Below are 20417 nucleotides of genomic sequence, written 5' to 3'. Positions count from 1 at the left end.
AATCCCTTCTCTCTTTATCTCCACTATTCCTCTCTTTCTCCCAAAGGTGAGCGGTTGCCAAAGCCAGACAAGGGCAAGATGCGGTTCCACAAAATTGCCAACGTCAACAAGGCCCTGGACTTCATTTCCAGTAAGGGAGTCAAGTTGGTATCCATTGGAGCTGAGGGTAAGTAGTCTTGTGAAGGGGTATTTTTTTTTCCCCTCCACTATCTGGAACAGAAGAAAGAAAAATCTCCTGGCGTGCAGCAAGTAATCCGCAGGAAAAGTGGATTAGAGGCCTGAATTGGTGCTGGACTGATTCAGTGGTTGTTGTTGTTGGTTGCAAAGTCGTGTCCGACCCATCGCAACCCCATGGACGACGTTCCTCCAGGCCTTCCTGTCCTCTACCATCTTCTGGAGTCCATTGAAGCTCACGCCTGCTGCTTCAGTGACATCCAGCCACGTAATTCTCTGTCGTCCCATTCTTCTCTTGCCCTCCATCTTTCCCAGCATCAGGCTCTTTCTTCTCCAGGGAGTCCTTCCTTCTCATTAGGTGGCCAAAGTACTTGAGTTTCAGCTTCAGGATCTGGCCTTCTAAAGAGCAATCAGGGTTGATCTCCTCTAGGACTGACCAGTCAGATCGCCTTGCAGTCCAATGGTGGAGAGGGGCAAAAAAACTGGCAGGAATTGGGTATGCCAAGTCTAGTGAAGAACTAGGGGTGACATGAATAGCAATATTTGAGGGGCTGCCACAAAGAAGAGGGAGTCAAGCTATTTTCCAAAGCACCTGAATGCAGGACAAGAAACAATGAACAGAAACTCATCAAGGAGAGAAGCAACTGAGCACTTAGGAGAAATTTCCTGGCAGTTAGAACAATTAACCAGTGGACGGCTTTGCCTTCAAAAGTTGTGGGTGCTTCCTCGCTGGAGAGTTGTAAGGAGAGACTGGACAACCATTGGTCCAGAATTGTGTAGTCTCCTGCTTGAGCAGGGGGGGTCAGACTAGAAGACCTTCCAACTCTGTTATTCTGTGAAGGTGTGAAGTGGGCCTGCTGCTCTCAACTTGCCTTTTTCATCTTCATCCCCTTTTTAATGCCCCTTCCCTCCTTCTGTTCCAGAAATTGTGGATGGAAATCTGAAGATGACTTTGGGTATGATCTGGACAATCATCCTCCGATTTGCTATCCAGGACATCTCGGTGGAAGGTAAGCACGAAAGGCAAAGAAGACCGTGACTTGGAGGCATTCCTAAAATCTGGTTTCAGAGTATCTGTCCACTCGGCCGTTTGCCCTCCCCCCCCCCAATTTTTCTAGATCTAATTCCCAGTACTTCAGCTTAAAGAGGAAAGGATTGGGGTTTTTTTTTTTAGTAACAGATTTGGAAAGCCACTTCCAACCAGCGCAAGCAGTACTGGACTTGCTGGACCAATCTTCTTTGTTTATTTATTTGCAACATTTATATGGCCAGCCTACTTAAATAATGTGATTTAGGTGGCGTAAAAATAAATAAAATAAAATAAACACAAAGCAATGAACAGGCTCTCTAATCCTTTCATAACAGAGACGGGCTCAGAAGTAGAACTTCTGCTTTGCGTGCAGAAGGCGGTTTGATTTCTAATGAGATAATGAGGACGGGAAAACAGCACGGCCCATCAAAGCAGGGTTAGCTTAGACCAGTGGTTCTCAACCTGTGGGTCAGGACCCCATTTGGGGTCGAACGACCATTTCACGGGGGTCGCCAAACAACGCAGTCCGCCATTTTTTCCCCCTTTTCCTTAGCTGTGCTCCTCCCTTTTATTCTATTGGCTTTTGAAATTGTCCAGGCTGTCTCTGCCCTGCTGAGCCCGCCAAAAGTCCCATTCTGCAAATGGTGCTGCACCAGTTGAGTAGTCCTCGACTTACGACCGGTTGAGTAGTCCTCACGACCGGTTGGGGGTCGCGGCATTAAAAAGGTTGAGAACCACTGACTTAGATCATGGCAACTTTAAGACTTGTTAACATTGCCAAGTTTGGAGACCTTGGGCTTAGATAAAAAATGAACTGTGCTTGGTCGAGGGCAGATTCAAGGACCCTGTCAGTCAGAGGATATAGGTCTGATTCAAAACATCTTTCCTGGGATTTTTTTTTTCTTTTTTGACTTATAACAGAAGAGCCTAAAATTTTACTTAATGGGCTAAGGAGATTCTAAAATATATTAATTGATTTAATATTTAGGACTTAGATCTATAAGGGAAATGAAAATTAGCTATTAGAATATAGGTTTGAATTATAATATGGAAGTTGGATTGAGACAAGAAAGGATATTTTATTGGTAAGTGATGAGATACTAGGATGAGAAATAGAATATATTTCTGCAATAAAGTAAGAATGTATTTAAGTAAACAATATGTGTATTTTAGATATGACAACTATTTTGTAATGAAATAAGGGAAATTTGGGTTACCCGAAACCTGAATATTATGGATACTAAAGGCTAAATTGGAATATTGTTATTGAAAATGGGTAAAAATTAAAAACAGGACACGGATATGTATAAGTTAAAATATATTGGTAAGCGTTTTAATTGATTGAACTATAATTAGAAATGTATTAATTTGAATGTGATATAATCATTAAGGGAAATAGGGACTCTTTGATGTTGTAACCTGAGACATGTATGAAAGAGCTTGTTATTGGACTATTGATTGCCCAATCACCACACTGCTTCCTAAACACTTGGATGTAAAACTGAAAAACTAATAAAACTTATTTTAAAAAAAATCACGAATATGCTTGGCCCAGGGCAGATTCAGGGACCCTGTCAGTCAGAGGATATAGGACTGATTCAGAACATCTTTCCCTATATAATAAAATTCAGAGAAGAAAGTATAGAATTCACGTCGTGGCTGGATTAAGCCTGAGGGATCTTCCTTCCTTTCTCTTCCAGAAACTTCGGCGAAAGAGGGGCTGCTGCTGTGGTGCCAAAGGAAGACGGCGCCCTACCGGAACGTCAACGTGCAGAACTTCCACATTAGGTACCCGAAGGAGTGTGGCTGAATTCACCAGCCCATCACGTGTCAATCTTTTCCCCCCTGGCGCTCTTAAGTCAGGCACTTCCTCCCGACGTTTAATCGAATCTCCCTCTTTGTAGTTTTAACCCAGAGGTTTAGGTTACCCTCTGGGGCCACAGAGAACACAGCAATATAAAGTCCACGCCTTCTTCTGGCTTTTCAGTTATGCGGTGACTGCTGTCATATCTCTGCTTAGTCACCTCCTCTGTAGGCCAGACGTGTCCAAAATCTTCAACTGATCCTCCCAGGACTTGGGTTCTGGACTTTTCATCATCTTGAACTTGCTCCAATTTGTCATTTTTTGAATGGCAGGCTCCAAAATTGGAGATGGTATTTTAAATGAGGTCTTCCCAGGGCAGAATGGAGTGATCTTGTGCTCCTGAGAGCATTCAGACATTTTAGCAACTGCAGTCACACTGCCAACTCGCATTTAATTTATGGCTGACAAGAACGCCTAATTCCCTTAAGAACAAATCCAGTCTTTAAGCAGAATTATTTCTGTAGCCCAAACAGTAGCATATACAGGTAGTCCTTGATTTATGAGCAGCCAAGGTTCTGATGGACCTACCTGGTGGGTGGGGTGGGGGGCCTGCTCCAAGCTCACTTGTGATCACATTACCGCACTTTAAGCCTTCAGCCAATTTGCAGACATTTGCAACATCCCAAGCATTTTATGATGGTCTTGCCGTTGTAAAATCAGGTCTGTCCCACGCTTTACAACCATCACAAGCTACAGCCATGATGGGCAAGCTCCATTACAGTCATAACTTGAGAACTACCTACATCAAAAAGCTTTGTGAAATGCCACAATTTACAGAAAGGCAAAAGATTTAGGGAAAATCACAATAACAATTACAAGAATGGTGGGAAAACAAATCATTAAGCTAGTGTGACCGATCTGGAATAGTCCTTGATTTATGGCCACAACTGAGCCCAAAATTTCTGTTGCTAAGTGAGATTTGTCCCACTTTACGACCTTTCTTGCCACAGTTGTTAAGTGAATGACTGCAGTTGTTAAATTAGTAACCCAGTTGTTAAGTGAATCTGGCTTCCCCCGTTGACCTTGCTTGTCAGAAGGTCGCAAAAGGGATCACGTGACCCAGGGACGCTTTAACCGTCGTAAAAAAGTGATTCAGTTGCCATGCTTTCGAATTTTGACCACGTGACCGTGGGGATGCTGCAACGGCCGTAGTGTGAGACACAGTCATAAGTCACTTTTTCCAGTGCTGTTGTAACTTTCAAACAGTCTCTAAATGAAAGCTTGTAAATCAAGGACTGGATGGGGAGGGAGGCCTCTGACTTCAGTTGAACGCAGGCCACACTCACGCCGTCTTCCTTTTTTCCCAATGTCCTCCCCCCACCAGCTGGAAGGACGGCCTGGCACTCTGCGCCCTGATCCATCGGCACCGTCCTGACCTCATTGACTACGCCAAGCTCAGAAAGGTGATGGGCTATTTCCTTCTGACTCCCTGCTCGCCTGGCTGCCTCTTTCTTTTCCTCTTCTGCTTTAAAGGCAGCTTCTGGGTTCATCCTCATCTGCCCTTAACATTTATTTATTTATGAGACTTATATACCGCTTTAAGTGCAAGCACTCTCTAAGCGGTGTACACCAGTAAGCAATGTATATATATATATATATATATATATATATATATATATATATATATATATATATATATATATATATATATATATATTCCCATGAACGTGCCCAAAAGAATGGGTATCCGAAAAAGTCACTGCTTAGGCCAGGGCTAGGCAACCTTGGCTCTTTTATGACTGGTGGACTTCAACTCCCAGAATTCCTGAGCCAGCCATGCTGAAGGGACAGGGAGAGGTTTCCAAGCTGAGCCATGCTGGCTCAGGAATTCTGAGAGTTGAAGTCCACGAGTCAAAAAAGAGCCAAGGTTGCCTAGCCCTGGTTTAGGCTTTGGAGAGCCTCTGCTAGATAGAGATACTGTAGGAGATGACCAGGCTGAGCCTGAGGGAGGGGGGGGTCAAACGTGTCATCAGTCACGAGTCCCTGCGTGCCCACCATTGATTTAAGTCCAGCCCACCTTGAATTCCATTGATTTTTATCTACCACCAATTTGCTTTGACCATTAATAGCTCAAATTCTCCTAGAGAGCTGAAGTTTACATTAAATCTTTATACTCATTTAAATTGCCTAAATCCCCTGATTTCCTTGGTGCTTGATAGATATTACCATGCTAGACCGGCTCAGAATCTAGTTTGGGGCAGATTCCTTTCTCCCAAGCGATTTTTCATGAACGTGCAGCTTTGGTTAGGAGAGGCCCACCTTGTTCCCTCCCTCCTAACCTAGCCAGCCCCCCTTTTCTCACAATGGAAAACTCATGTAGGATAACTCTGTCCATCCCTTCCTAGGATGATCCTATTGGGAACCTCAATACAGCTTTCGAGGTGGCCGAGAAATACCTGGATATCCCCAAGATGCTGGACGCAGAAGGTGAGGAGCTTGATGTAGGTGGTTTAAAAGTGCAGGACTGTAAGATTGGACCGGAGCAGAGTAAATTGGGGGTGCTTCTGGGACAGGTTAACCGGGGGCCAGGTGAAGAGAATCCATCTGCATCCTGACTCTGGCTCGGTAGAATTATCAAGCTTCTTCCCGGAGTGGGTGTTCTGGTGCTGGATTGGCTGAGGGGCAGTGCTCTGAAAAGAACGTTCTTCCTTGTGCTCGCCTTCCATCATCTGTTTGTCTTCTTGATTCCTCTCTAGATATTGTCAACACCCCCAAACCGGATGAGAAAGCTATCATGACATACGTTTCTTGTTTCTATCATGCTTTCGCTGGTGCGGAGCAGGTAAACTCAAGTTTGTTAATTTTATAAAATAACAGAACGACAGAGTTGGAAGGGACCTTGGAAGTCATCTAGTCCAACCCCCTGCTCAGGCAGGAAACCCTATACCATTTCAGACAAATGGCTGTCCAGTCTGTTCTTAAAAACTTCCAGTGTTGGAGCATTCACCACTTCTGGAGGCAGGTTGTTCCGCTGGTTAATTGTTCTCACTGTCAGAAAGTTTCTCCTTGGTTCCAGGTTGCTTCTCTCCTTGCTTAGTTTCCATCCGTTGCTTCTTGCCCTGCCTTCAGGTGCTTTGGAAAATAGATTGACTCCGTCTTCTTTGGCGCAGCCCCTCAAATATCATGTCACCCCTGGTCCATCTTTTCTCTAGACTAGCCAAACCCAAATCCTGCAGCCGTTCTTCATATGTTTTAGTCTGCAGTCCCCTAATTATCCTAAAACACAACTTTAAAGTACATTATTCACTTCAATGGGACAAATTTAATTAGTGCATAAAAGATATATGCTCTTTCCCTCATATTATTTTCGGGGGGGGGGGTTGCAGTCCTGGCTTCAGAGGTTGCCAAATGAGAATTGATTTAAAAACACTGAAGTCCTTTGCTTTGTTATTTTTCAATTGAATTAAATTGAATTTAAAATTTAAATTAAAAAAAAAACAGAGCTAACATTACTTTTTCCAGAGACATTTATATTTGGCAGAGACTGCACAGGGGAACTAGGAATACTCAGGCAGGCTGTGTGTGTGTGTGTGTGTGTGTGTGTGTTTCTTGGAATGTTTAAAATCATGTCTGCTTTCTTTCCCTTTGCTTCCAGGCTGAGACAGCAGCCAATAGGATCTGCAAGGTGCTGGCTGTCAATCAAGAGAATGAGAAACTGATGCAGGAGTACGAAAAGCTGGCCAGTGAGGTAAACCTGGATCTTAAATTGCCTGAAGGGGAAAGTCCTAGAACCAGGCCCTTTTTCATTCCCAGCTTGATCTCCTCCCCTTTCCAAGATTGCATCAGTGATCGCTGGGATCCCCTAGAACAGTGGTTCTCAACCTGTGGGTCGGGACCCCATTTGGGGTCGAACGACCATTTCACGGGGGTCGCCAAACAACGCAGTCCGCCATTTTTTTCTCCCTTTTCCTTAGCTGTGCTCCTCCCTTTTATTCTATTGGCTTTTGAAAGCCAATAGAAGAGACTCTCTTGAATAGAGTCTAATTCTATTGGCTTTCGAAAGCCAATAGGAATTGTCCAGGCTGTTTCTGCCCTGCTGAGCCCGCCAAAAGTCCCATTCTGCAAACGGTGCTGCACCAGTTGAGTAGTCCTCAACTTACGACCGGTTGAGTAGTCCTCGACTTACGACCGGTCGGGGTCGCGATATTAAAAAGGCTGAGAACCACTGCCCTAGAAGCAAGAACAGGGGTGTGGAAAGGAGGGGGGATATGATAATATCCTGCTTGGAGAGAGAGTATTAGAAAGGAGGGGAGGAATACAGAACAGCAGAGTTGAAGGGACCTTGGAGGTCTTCTAGTCCAGCCCCCTACTCAAGCAGGAGAGCGAAACAGTAAAACGAGGCCCACAATTTCAGAGTTTCCCCTCTTTTAAAGCAGATCACAGCTTTTCCTCTGGATTGCATACTGTCAGAGAGTTGTAAGCTGTTAAAGCAGAGCTCGAAAGCTTTATAGCAAATCCATCGGAAGGGAGTGATGATGGACACGTCAAAGGATGTGGGTCCCCAGCGGCTCCTAACATTTCCTTTCTTTGGGGCAAAGGCAGACCAGCGTCCCACTCAAGGCAAAAGGAAAGAGGAAGAATTTAACAAATAAATTTAACAAATAAAGGCAGGAGACCGTGAATTCAAGTCCCACCTTAGCCGTGAAAGCCGCCTGGGGGACTTTGAGCCAATCACCAGGAGATGAGGAATTCTAGTTCTGCCTTAGTCGTGATAGCCAACTGGGTGACTTTGGGCCGATCCCTCTGTCTCAGCCCAACCCACCTCACAGGGCTGTGGTGGGGAAAATAGGAGGTGTGTTGGATATGTTCACGTCCTTGAGCTTTTTTGTAAAAAATAATGATAGATAGATAGATAGATAGATAGATAGATAGATAGATAGATAGATAGATAGATAATGATGGATAGATAGATGATAAATGGATGATATATAGACAGACAGACAGACAGACAGACAGACAGACAGATGATAAATGGGATAGAGATAGATAGATAGATAGATAGATAGATAGATAGATAGATAGATAGATAGATAGATAGATAGATAGATAGATGATAAATGGATGAGATAGATAGATAGATAGATAGATAGATAGATAGATGATAAATGGATGAGATAGATAGATAGATAGATAGATAATGAAGATGGATAGATGATAGATGATAAATGGATGAGATACAGATAGATAGATAGATAGATAGATAGATGATAAATGGATGGGATAGAGATAGATAGATAGATAGATAGATAGATAGATAGATAGATAGATAGATAGATAGATAGATAGATGATAAATGGATGAGATAGATAGATAGATAGATAGATAGATAGATAGATAGATAGATAGATAGATAGATAGATAGATAATGAAGATGGATAGATGATAGATGATAAATGGATGGGATAGAGATAGATAGATAGATAGATAGATAGATAGATAGATAGATAGATAGATAGATGATAAATGGATGAGATAGATAGATAATGAAGATGGATAGATGATAGATGATAAATGGATGAGATACAGATAGATAGATAGATAGATAGATAGATAGATAGATAGATAGATAGATGATAAATGGATGAGATAGATAGATAGATGAGATAGAGATAGATAGATAGATAGATAGATAGATAGATAGATAGATAGATAGATAGATAATGATAGATGGATAGATGATAGATAGATGATAAATGGATGAGAGAGAGAGAGAGAGAGAGAGAGAGAGAGATCCCCAAAGGATCTCTGAACTAACAGGGGCTCCCAAAGGCCCCGGGAGATGACCATTTCTCTTTCTCCTGGACAGCTGCTGGAATGGATCCGCCGCACCATCCCCTGGCTGGAGAACCGGGTGCCGGAAAAGAACATGAGCGCCATGCAGCGCAAGCTGGAGGACTTCCGGGACTACCGCCGCGTGCACAAACCTCCCCGCATCCAGGAGAAGTGCCAGCTTGAGATCAACTTCAACACTTTGCAGACCAAGCTGCGCCTCAGCAACCGTCCGGCCTTCATGCCCTCCGAGGGGAAGATGGTCTCCGTAAGTCAAGGAGCAGAAATGGAGCAGCCCCACAAGCCACGGGGCGGCTGGGGTTCACGTTGCTGGCTGCGGGTTTTCTCAAAAACCAACTTTTGTTTCCGAAAGCCTCTGGCCGAGCATCCATCCCGTACTTCCACGGTTTTGCCGTTACGGTGAAAATAACAGGGCAGCTATTCTGAAGGAAGTTCTTTCTTTCTTCCTCTTTTTGTTCTGTTTTTATTTCAAGACACACATACATGGGAGATATCCCTTGAAGACAATCGCATCTAGTAGAATGCATCTTATTTTTAATTAAATAGTTAAACTGTTAACACACGGCTTCCCAATCTTGGGAACTTTCCGACTGTGGACTTCAAGTCCCAGAATTCTCCAGCCGGCCATGCTGGCTGGGGAATTCTGGGAGTTGACGTCCACGGGTCTTAAAGCTGCTAGAATTGGGTAACTTTGCATTAAAAGATTTCCAAGACGTGTGGAAAAGCTAGTCAGCCCCTTTCTGAAAGAAGAAAGTATTTCAGAAATATAGGTCTGTCTCTAAAGAGGCCTGTTTAGCAGGTTTTTTACAAGCCAGCTATGACCAGGATCCTTGGGCTGCCTTGAGACAAAGCTTTTAGCCACTTTAAAAGGACAGAAATGGTGAAAAGCAACAAACGGGAAGCTTACATGGCGCTCTGATCTTGTGCATGGAAGCAAAAATTCCTTAATGGAGAAATATCCCCAGTAGACAATTCTCAAGTGTAGTGTCATGAGGTCGCCTATAAAAATAGTTTCAACCCTGCAGTTTTTTTCCCAGGGTTGGCCTGCAGGTTTATTAACTGATGCCAGAGATGTCTTATTAAAGCACTTCATTAAAACAGCTCATTAAAAGCATTTCTGAGAGGTTTGCTAATCATTATCCTTACACTCTTTTAACACTAAATCAATTTGTTCACCCTGACCTTTTAAGTAAGGCTTTAGAGTTTAAAATCTCTTATTTTTGGCACAGGACTTGCTAAGGGATTTGTTTCTTATACATTTTTTTTTAAAAAAATTAACGAATTACTTCCTTTTTCGAATCTGCCTTGTTCTCGTGTTCTTGTGCTGAATCCATGATGTTATCTTAGTGAGCGGCACATAAACCTTATCAAAACAGAAAGAAAAGAAATGAAGACAAGAAAAGAAATGAAGACAGATTGCCATCTGCTAAACCCCTAAAAATACCCTATCAAATCATATCCTTAGTCAACGTTTAAAAAAAAAAAACTAAATGGAAAAAAAAAAGATATAAAAATACATGAAAAAAGCGCATTGCTTCACTCACCCACTTCCTAGGCAGAGAGCCGAGTTCCCAGTTTTAATCAGTTGCTTACTTGCTCTGAATTTACTCACTGAAAATAAAATAAATAACTGCTTTCAAGAGAACAGGAATTGAGGCTAGCCTCCCTTCCTTAGTCTCTAGCCCCAATTGATTTAAAGTGTCTGTTTAGCAGAGATTAAGAGGAGGGGGATGAGATCTCCACTTTGGATCTGCTTTTAGCTCACTGAAAAACTGTTCTCCAAAGATTTGTTTAATTAACTGAATAACAAGAGTTGGAAGGGCCCTTGGAGGTCTTCTAGTCCATCCCCCTGCTCAGTCAGGAAACCCTATAACATTTCAGACCAAAGATTGTCCAATCTCTTCTAAAAAAAACCTCCAGTGATGGAGAAGCCATTCCCCTGATAAATTGTCCTCACTGTTAGGAATTTTTCTCCTTAATTCCAAGACGCTTCTCTCCTGGATGAGTTTCCATCCGTTGCTTCTTATCTTATCTTCCGGTGCTTTGGGGAACAGGTTGAACCCCCTCTTCTTTGTGGCAGCCCCTCAGATATTGGAACACTGCTATCCTGTGGCCCCTAAGCGACATTGATCGGTCACATTTTTAAGTCGCCCATCTCCCTTAACAGGGGGACCCTGGACAGCAGACAATACATATAAAGATAATATATAAAAGCTCAAACATTTAAAAGAGCCAAAACATTTTTTAAAAATTAACTGAAAGGCGAAAGGAGGATTCTCAGCGCACTAAGGGCTGCTTTCTCCTCTGGGCTACCCACCCAAGGCTTCAGAGCCATGTTTTCACTCTTTCTGGAAGGCCGGGGTGGGGGGCTGTCTTACCTTTGGGGAGTGGGGGGGAGAATACTTCACAGGGCAGGGGCAACGGCAGAGAAGGCTGTCGGACCCTGGACCCTGCCAGCTGAAGTTCTTTAAATCCACAACATACCTTCCGCGCCCGAGCAGGTGGGACGGGCAGGTGGGACGGGAGACAGCCAGGTATCGCTTCGTAAAAGACATCATTGGGAACAGGAAGGGATGCGAGAGGATTTCTGAAGGCGGGCGATCGGTCGCCGAGCGTGGTTGCCCCCCTCCCCCTTTTTAGCAAAACCTGGGCTGAGGCTGTCCTCCCCCCCCCCGCCCTGCCTTCTGCCCACAGGACATTGCCAATGCCTGGAAAGGTCTGGAACAAGTCGAGAAAGGTTACGAAGAATGGCTGCTGACGGAGATCCGGCGTCTGGAGCGCCTGGACCACCTGGCTGAGAAGTTCAAGCAGAAGGCCACCCTGCACGAGAACTGGACCAGAGGTATTTGCGGAGGTCCTGACGCAGTGTTTCTCAACCTTGACCATTTTAAGGCATGTGGACTTCAACTCCCAGAATTCCACAGCCAGCAATGCCGGCTGTGGAATTCTGGGAGTTGAAGTCCACATGCCTTAAAATGGTCAAGGTTGAGAAACACTGTCCTAACGGAATCCCCTTCTCCGCTCCTCCTTATTTATCTAGGCACAGAATAGATGGACTAGCAATAGAGATCAACCTTTTGCCTGGATTAGCCAAAGGCAATAAAGTGTTAATAAAGGAGGACATTCGTACCTCGGGGTTGACATGAGGGGTCCTTGGTGCTCTCTGAGCTGGGTCGTTTTCTTGCAGACATTTCATGAGCCAAACTAGGTAACATCATCAGTGCTAGTAGGGAGTGGGGTTTGTGGAGAGGAGGAGGACTGTGTTGTCCTTGGTGCTCTCTGAACCTGGTGGTTTTCTTGTAGATGTTTTATTACCCAACTAGGTAACATCATCAGTGCTAGAAGGGAGTGGGGTTTGCAGAGAGGAGGAGGAGGACTGTGGGATTCTCGATGCTCTCTGAGCTGGGTTGTTTTTTTGCAAAAGTTTCATGACCCAAACTAGGTAACGTCATCTGGACTAGCACTTATGATGTTACCTAGTTTGGGTCATAAAATGTCTGCAAGAAAACAACCCAGCTCAGAGAGCGCCAAGGACCCCTCACGATAAAATATAAAAGTTTTTTTTAAAAAACTGTGTTCAAATACCAATGTTCAGGCCATCTAACCATTGAAGCACAGCATCATTTATATTTTAAAAAAAAAAAACCCAGATCCTGGATCCATAGATGCCCTCACCTTACAGCTGCTCATGATGGGGTCTACAGTTTGACATGGGACCCTACAGTCACACCGAGGGGAGGGTGCTGTGCCCTCTTTATGCAGCGAATCCCTGCAGACGCTCTGCCCCTGATCAGCCTCCAGCCCTCTCCCCCAGCCCGGCCTTTAGCTCCCTCTGCTTCCTCTCACCCCAGGGAAGGAAGACATGCTGTCCCAGAAGGACTACGAATCCTCCACACTCTATGAGATCCGGGCGCTGTTGCGCAAACATGAGGCCTTTGAGAGCGACCTCGCCGCTCACCAGGACCGTGTGGAGCAGATTGCGGCCATTGCTCAGGAACTCAAGTAGGTGTCAGCCAGCCGGCAGCGGCGTTGTGGCGAAACACAAGCACCTGCATCAGTTCTGCTCCCCAGTTCTACCTACTAGGCCGGCTGCCCCCAGCCTGAAGCCCAGCAGTGCACGAGGCCCCCCTGAATAACCTGGGAACCTGGCCACCAAAGAGAGGGAGAATGTAGATACAGATAGCGAGGGAACGAGGGAGTGGGATGAGCAGGAGGGGAAGGTAGGAAGCTGTTCTTAATCTGTCAACCACCTCTAGTTAGACCAGTTAACCAGTGGAACAGGTTGCCTCCAGATGTTGTGGGTGCTCCAACACTGAAGGTTTTTATGAAAAGATTGGAAACCATTTGTGCAGAATGGTGTAGGGCAGGGGTAGGCCACCTTGGCTCTTTTATGACTGGTGGACCATGCTGAGAGGAAAGGGAGAGGTTTCCAAGTTGAGCCAGGCTGGCTCAGGAATTCTGGGAGTTGAAGTCCACGAGTCATGGGGGGCCATAGTTCCCCCACGCTGGCTCAGGAATTCTGGGAGCTGAAGTCCACGAGGCATAAAAGGGTCAAGTTTGAAGAACCCTGTTCTTAATCTTCGTCCTAGGATAGGGATAGACAACCTTGGCTCTTTTATGACTGGTGGATTTCAGCTCCCAGAATTCCCGAGCCAGCATGACTCAGCTTGGAAGCCTCTCCCTTTCCCCTCAGTGTGGCTGGCTGGGAGTTGAAGTCCACGAGTCATAAATTCTGGGAGTTGAAGTCCACGAGTCATAAAAGAGCCAGGGTCGCCTACCCCCGGTCTAGGGTCTTCTGCTTGAGCAGGGGAGTGAAGATCTCCAAGATCCCTTCCAATTCTGGTTTTCTGTTATGCCAGTGGGACACTCTCCCACTGGAACCCCAAGCCAACTGGTAGAACCAGGTCTTTACGCTCTTGAGAAAGGTCAGAAGGTTGGGAGCTGACCTTACTTCTGGGAGCAAGATGTTCCAAAGGGCAGGAGCGATTCCTCATTTAACAAAGGACCTCTCAGTAGGATCCTAAACAAGTTCCAGATGACACGTTCTGCATTTTCACGGCCTGGAAATTAAAAATAAAAAGGTCTCAAAAACTCCTCCCGATTTATCCCTGCAGTGAGCTGGACTACCACGATGCCGCCTCAGTGAACTCCCGCTGCCAGGCCATCTGTGACCAATGGGATACCTTGGGGACACTCACCCAGAAGAGAAGGGATGCCCTGGAGGTGAGAAAGGGACGCAGGGACATCGAGTGTCTCTTCTTGGATGTGGCTGATGGGTTCAGGGGGAAGGTGTGGACCAGACAGACGTCTCTCGCACGCGTGTGGGAAGTTCATCCGGCCTTCTTTCCCCTTTGCCCAGCGGGTGGAGAAGCTGCTGGAGACGATTGATCAGCTGTACCTGGAGTTTGCCAAGAGGGCCGCCCCTTTCAACAACTGGATGGACGGAGCCATTGAGGACCTCCAGGACATGTTCATCGTCCACAGCATTGAGGAGATCCAGGTTGGTCTCAGGAGAGCCACAGCACTTAGACTTATATGCTGTTTCCCAGTGCTTTACAAGCCTCTCTAAGCGGTTTACAGAGTCGGCCTCTTGCCCCCAACAATCCGGGTCCTCATTTTATTGACCTTGGAAGGACAGAAGGCTGAGTCAACCTTGATCGAACTCCTGGCGGTGGGCAGAGTTAGCCTGCAATGCTGCATTCTAATCACTGGGAGGGAGGGAGGGAGGGAGGGAGGGAGGAAGGAAGGAAGGAAGGAAGGAAGGAAGGAAGGAAGGAAGGAAGGAAGGAAGGAAGGAAGGAAGGAAGGGCAATAGCACTTAGACTTATATACCGCTTCACAGTATTTTCCAGCCCTCTCTAAGCAGTTTACAGAGTCGGCCTCTTGCCCCCAACAATCCGGGTCCTCATTTTATTGACCTCGGAAGGACGGAAGGCTGAGTCAACCTTGAGCGGGTCAGGATCGAACTCCTGGCTGTGGGCAGAGTTAGCCTGCAATACTGCGCTCTGACCACTGGGCCACCACAGCTCATCGGATGGCGCCCGCGTTCCTCCGGGCAGCGTCCCACTTGGGGCAGCAGCTGACCAGTCCCTCTTTCCCCTCCCCAGAGCCTGATCACAGCCCACGAGCAGTTCAAAGCCACCCTGCCAGAGGCTGACAAGGAGCGCATGGCCATCCTGGGCATCCAGAACGAGATCCAAAAGATTGCTCAAACCTACGGCATCAAGCTGTCGGGCCTGAACCCCTACACCACCCTCTCCCATCACGACATCGCCAACAAGTGGGACAAGGTGAGAACCGGCGGAGAAACAAAACGACGTTTAGGGAGGGGGGGGGAAGTCTAGGGGAGACTCATTTTGTCAGGCAAGAGTTGGACCCTTTATAAGCCGCTGCCTTCCGTCTGTGTTCGGCGTTTCTCAGTCTACAATCCAGTCCTCGACTTAACGACCGCAACGGAGCCCAAAATTTCCGTTGGTAAGCAAGACGGTTGTTAAGTAAGTGATGCCCCATTTTTACAACCACTGTTGCTCAGTTGTTAAGCGAATGGCTGAAGTTGTTAAGTGAATCCTGCGGTTGTTAAGTGAATCCGGCTTCCCTCATTGACTTGGCTTGCCAGAAGGTCACAGTGCGACCGTCGTAAATTCACGCCAGTTGCCAAGTGTCTGAATTTTGATCAACGTGACGGGGGGGGGCAGGGATGCTGCAATGGTCGTAAGTGAAAACCTGTCATGCAGTAAGTCACATTTTTTTTCAGGGGCATTGCAACTTCGAACAGTCACTAAACGAATGGCTGTAAGCCGAGGATTACCTGTATCTGAGCTTCCCTCTCAGTGGATAAAGCAGACAGTTGGATGCAAAGCTTGGTTAAGGAGAAGCAGCGGGGGGGCAGTTAATACAACCTTTTTCAGCCATCCCATTTGGCTGATTTATCTTTGAAAGAAAGAAATATTGTTTTTTTTTCCTGCGAGGAGCCTGAGGTTTATTCTTCAGACCGGGTCTCATCCGCACAAACTCTTAATTATAATGTTCATGTTAGCCAAGAAACTCGGCTTGTCTGAACCGACTGGTGATTGAGGCATACTGGGAGCTGAAAACAATTTCTGATATTGTCCCAAAGGGACTTTTTCAAAAGACTTTGTCTTTCCTTGCACACGTTTCGCTTCTCGTCCAAGAAGCTCCTCCAGTGCCTTTCCATTTTACATGATCGCTTTTCCAACAAAAGAGAATATTTGTAGCTCTATGGGGTCCTCAGTGCTCCTTAAGCTTGGTGATTTCCGTGCAGACGTTTCATTGCCCGTCTAGGTAACATCATCCGTGATAGAAGAGAGCGGGGTTTGCTCTCCATGAACGCTGATGATATAATCTAGCTGGGTAATGAAACGTCTGGAGAAAGCCGCCAAGCTCGGAGAGCACCGAACACCCCTCTTATTCCCTGCTTTAATCCAATCTAGGATGGGTCTATTTGGGGTGGGATGGTGGCATTACTTTTTCTTCCTTTTCAGATTCCATCCCCACCCCTAATCCTCTTTTAAATGCCAGTATGCCCTTAAATGGACTCCAGAAGATGGTAGAGGACAGGAAGACCTGGAGGAACGTTATCCATGGACACGACTTCGCAACTAACAACAACATGCCTCTGTCCTTCCATTTAGGTGAAGCAGCTGGTTCCCCATCGCGACCAGACCTTGCAGGAAGAACTGGCCAGGCAGCAAGCCAACGAGCGCCTGCGACGTCAATTTGCTGCCCAGGCTAATATCATTGGTCCCTGGGTCCAGACCAAGATGGAGGTCAGGCCTTACTCTTTTCCACCAATGCACGGCTTTCTGTTCCTCCGGCGGGAAGGGTTAGGGTTATGATCCCGGAGTAGGCCTCACGGGATACGTACAAAGTCATGTCATGGAATTGCAGAGTGGAAAATGGACCACAGCGGAAATGGCTGAGGAATTCTGGGAACACCTGCAAGCTGAGAAACACCGGCCTAGTCTAACTCTCTTTTCAAAATAGAGACCACTTCAAGCATTCACAGTGGGGCACCAAGGAAAAAATATAACTTGGGGGGGGGGAGGAAAAACCAGAGAGGGCTAATTCTAAAGAGGGATCAGAACTGACCAGAAAGTATAAAACACTTGATTTGTTTTTCGTAGATCTCTCTTTCCAACTTACAGAATCTCCCTGGCTTCTGGGGACCAATGGTGCCCCGTGATATTTGCGGGGAAGACGGTCCCAGGGGACGGGAGGCCGTTGCCCAAATCTTAAGCCAACATCCTCTCTTTACCCCCCCTCTCCTTCCAGGAAATCGGTCACGTCTCCGTGGACATAAGTGGACCTCTTGAGGACCAAATGAACCAACTGAAACAGCACGAGCAAAACATCATCAACTACAAAGTGAACATCGACAAGCTGGAAGGCGATCACCAGCTCATCCAGGAAGCTCTGGTCTTCGACAACAAGCACACCAACTACACCATGGAAGTAAGTGCCTGGACCAGTGGTTCTCAACCTGTGGGTTGGGACCCCATTTGGGGTCGAACGACCATTTTACGGGGGTCACCAAACAATGCAGTCCGCAATTTTTTCCCCCTTTTCCTTAGCTGTGCTGCTCCCTTTTATTGTATTGGCTTTTGAAAGCCAATAGAATAGACTCTCTTGAATAGAGTCTAATTCTATTGGCTTTCAAAAGCCAATAGGAATTGTCCAGGCTGTCTCTGCCCTGCTGAGCCCGCCAAAAGTCCCATTCTGCAAATGGTGCTGCACCAGTTGAGTAGTCCTCGACTTACAATCAGTTGGGGGTTGCGGCATTAAAAAGGTTGAGAACCACTGGCCTGGACAGAAGAGGGCAAGGAAAGCAAGGGGGGAAGAACTGCTAGTCCTTGATTTACGACCTCAGTTGGTATTTCCATGGCTAAGCAAAGCAGTCGTTAAGCAAGTCGCATTCAATTGTACGGCCACCACGGTGGTGAAGTGAATCACTGCAGGCTGTTCAGTGAATCCCGCGGTCGCGGATCGAATCCAGCTTCCTTCCCCCTTAACTTGGCTTTTTTGAAGGCTGCAAATGGCGATCACAAGATCCCCGGGACACTGCGACTCTCATAATTACACGCCGGTTGCCGAAGGAGCCAAATTCTGATCATGAGACTGTAGGGATCATGGGATCGTTCCTAAGTGGGAGGACCAGTCCTGTGTCATTGCTTTTGGTGCTGCTGTAACCTTGAACAGTCACCAAAGGAAGGGTTTTTAGGTGCCTGAGAACCACGTTTCAACCACGCGTTCCCGAATTTGGGGCCAACCACAATCCTTGGCCAAAGTGGGGGAGAGAGCATTGTCATGTTCACCAGCACCTCATGTTTGGCTATGCAGCCAAATGCTCCCTGCGTCTCCCTGTCTACCACTCCCCTTTTCTTCTTTTTTAATTTCATTGAATTTTATAGAATAGGATCGGGATAAGGATTAAGGTTTGGGGTGGGGTCGGGATCAGGATTGGGGTTGGGGTCAACACTGGGCTTATCCCCCCATAACGTTTTCAATCTTTAGCAAACAGACTATTGTCTGGGTACATATATTCAGTTAATAAGGCGATCCAACCAGTCAGTCCTAGAGGAGATCAACCCTGACTGCTCTTTAGAAGGCCAGATCCTGAAGTTGAAAGTCACCTAATGAGAAGGAAGGACTCCCTGGAGAAGGGCCTAATGCTGGGAAAGATGGAGGGAAAGAGAAGAAGGGGACGACAGAGAATGAGGTGGCTGGATGGAGTCCCTGAAGCAGCAGGCATGAGCTTCAATGGACTCCAGAAGATGGTAGAGGACAGGAAGGCCTGGAGGAACGTGGTCCATGGGGGCGCGATGGGGTGGACACGACTTCGCAACTAACAACAACAAACTGCAATAAGTGTAGTAAACGATAATCATAAACAGGATCAGTTAATTAATGCATATCATTCTTCTTACTAATACATATACAAAGTAACCTATCACATTCATTTCCCACTCGTTCGTTTTCCTAACCATTGGTGAAAATGATCCCGTGTTCTCAAGTAAACTGAACCTTCTTTCTCTTTCATCTCCGAGGTCAATCTATCCATTTCTGCACATTCTACGATTTTCTTTAATTAAAACCCCTTCCGTTGCCAAGTTTTTTGTTTTTCCAACATTGGGCATCCCTCTTCTTGACTGCAGCACATCCGCGTGGGCTGGGAGCAGCTCCTGACCACGATCGCCCGCACCATCAATGAAGTGGAGAACCAGATCCTGACCCGTGATGCCAAAGGCATCAGCCAAGAACAGATGAACGAGTTCCGGGCTTCCTTCAACCATTTCGACCGGGTGGGTAGCAGACTGCTCTCAGGCTACTAGCAGGTCTGGAACAGAAAGGCCTGTTCTCCGGGTTAGGAGCCTGTCACTCAAGCCACGTGCTTGGGGGGGGGGCAGGGCTGGTCTGAGCCTCCTCCGCTCACCTTTTTCCCCGCTTGACTCATTGCAGAAACGAAACGGCCTGATGGAGCCTGACGACTTCCGGGCCTGCTTGATCTCCATGGGATACGACTTGGTAGGAAGTCAGCCTGGACTGGGAGGATTGGTTTTTGGGTGCCTGCTGCACCTCCTGGAGGGGAAGGGCACTAAAACCACAGCCTGTGCATGCATACAAATCAATAAAGGAGACTGTGTGTAGTTCAGGGTTGGCAATGAGGGGTCCTTGGTGCTCTCTTGAGCTTGGCGGTTTTCTCGCAGACATCTCGTGACCCAACTAGGGAACATCATCAGTGCTAGAAGGGAGAGGAGTTTCAAGAGAAGGAGGAAAAGGACTGTGGGGTCCTTGAGCTGGGTGGTTTTCTTGCAGATGTTTCATGACCCAACTAGGGAACATCATCAGCGCCAGGAGACAATGGGATTTGTGGAGAGGAGGAGGAGGAGGAGGACTGTGGGGTCCCTGGTGCTCTCTGAGCTTGGTAGTTCTCGCAGACGTTTCAGGGCCCAACTAGGTAACATCAACAGTGCTAGTCAGCCTTGAACCAGGCTAGTTTTAGACAATAAAATGAATGGTGGTCTGTGCGATAGGGAGGACGTATGAATCGGGGGAAGGTCTGCCAGGCACTTTCGGAGTTACCCCACTTGGGAACCTGAATTGGGGAGGGAACCCACCCCTCAGGTATCCTCCCTCTTGCTCCTAGGGGGAAGTGGAGTTTGCCCGTATCATGACCCTGGTGGATCCCAACAACACAGGGGTGGTGACCTTCCAAGCCTTCATCGACTTCATGACCCGGGAGACGGCCGAGACCGACACGGCGGAGCAGGTCATAGCCTCCTTCAAGATCCTGGCTTCAGACAAGGTGAGTGTTGCCCCCCCCCCGGAGAGAGGATGGGTTGGGGCGGGGGGGAGAGATTCTGCTTTACCCACACAAAGGACTCAAGATTAAACCTAGATTAGCTGGTCTCTTGCCAAGGAGAATCAGCAGCCGGGATTCAGCCTGTTGGTTCTGGGTTGTTGTTGTTTTTGCCATCTCTGCTTCCTTCCTTGCCTAGCGTCGGAAATCCTTTGTGTCCCATAGGAGGGAAGGCCAGGCCC

General features: G+C 46.8%; 1 protein-coding gene across 1 annotated transcript in view; it reads left to right on the top strand.

Moving 5' to 3' along the window:
- ACTN3 (actinin alpha 3) overlaps window positions 1-20417 on the top strand; it is a 35630-nt gene that overhangs the window by 14150 nt on the left and 1063 nt on the right. Inside the window, exons 3-20 of the mRNA XM_039366243.1 lie at window positions 47-166; window positions 1098-1184; window positions 2905-2992; window positions 4393-4471; window positions 5414-5495; window positions 5765-5850; window positions 6664-6756; window positions 8875-9105; window positions 11553-11700; window positions 12710-12860; window positions 13973-14081; window positions 14218-14358; window positions 14966-15148; window positions 16511-16645; window positions 17151-17330; window positions 19031-19177; window positions 19335-19400; window positions 20023-20181. Coding sequence (XP_039222177.1) covers window positions 47-166; window positions 1098-1184; window positions 2905-2992; window positions 4393-4471; window positions 5414-5495; window positions 5765-5850; window positions 6664-6756; window positions 8875-9105; window positions 11553-11700; window positions 12710-12860; window positions 13973-14081; window positions 14218-14358; window positions 14966-15148; window positions 16511-16645; window positions 17151-17330; window positions 19031-19177; window positions 19335-19400; window positions 20023-20181 — 2285 coding nt within the window. The remainder of the gene's footprint in view (window positions 1-46; window positions 167-1097; window positions 1185-2904; window positions 2993-4392; window positions 4472-5413; window positions 5496-5764; window positions 5851-6663; window positions 6757-8874; window positions 9106-11552; window positions 11701-12709; window positions 12861-13972; window positions 14082-14217; window positions 14359-14965; window positions 15149-16510; window positions 16646-17150; window positions 17331-19030; window positions 19178-19334; window positions 19401-20022; window positions 20182-20417) is intronic.

The sequence above is a fragment of the Crotalus tigris genome, unplaced genomic scaffold (genome assembly GCF_016545835.1).
Source record: "Crotalus tigris isolate CLP2741 ecotype Arizona unplaced genomic scaffold, ASM1654583v1 scf7180000020245.1906669, whole genome shotgun sequence".
Taxonomy (NCBI): domain Eukaryota; kingdom Metazoa; phylum Chordata; class Lepidosauria; order Squamata; family Viperidae; genus Crotalus; species Crotalus tigris.
The sequence above is the reverse complement of the archived record's forward strand: the minus strand, read 5'-3'. Positions and strand labels throughout refer to the sequence as shown.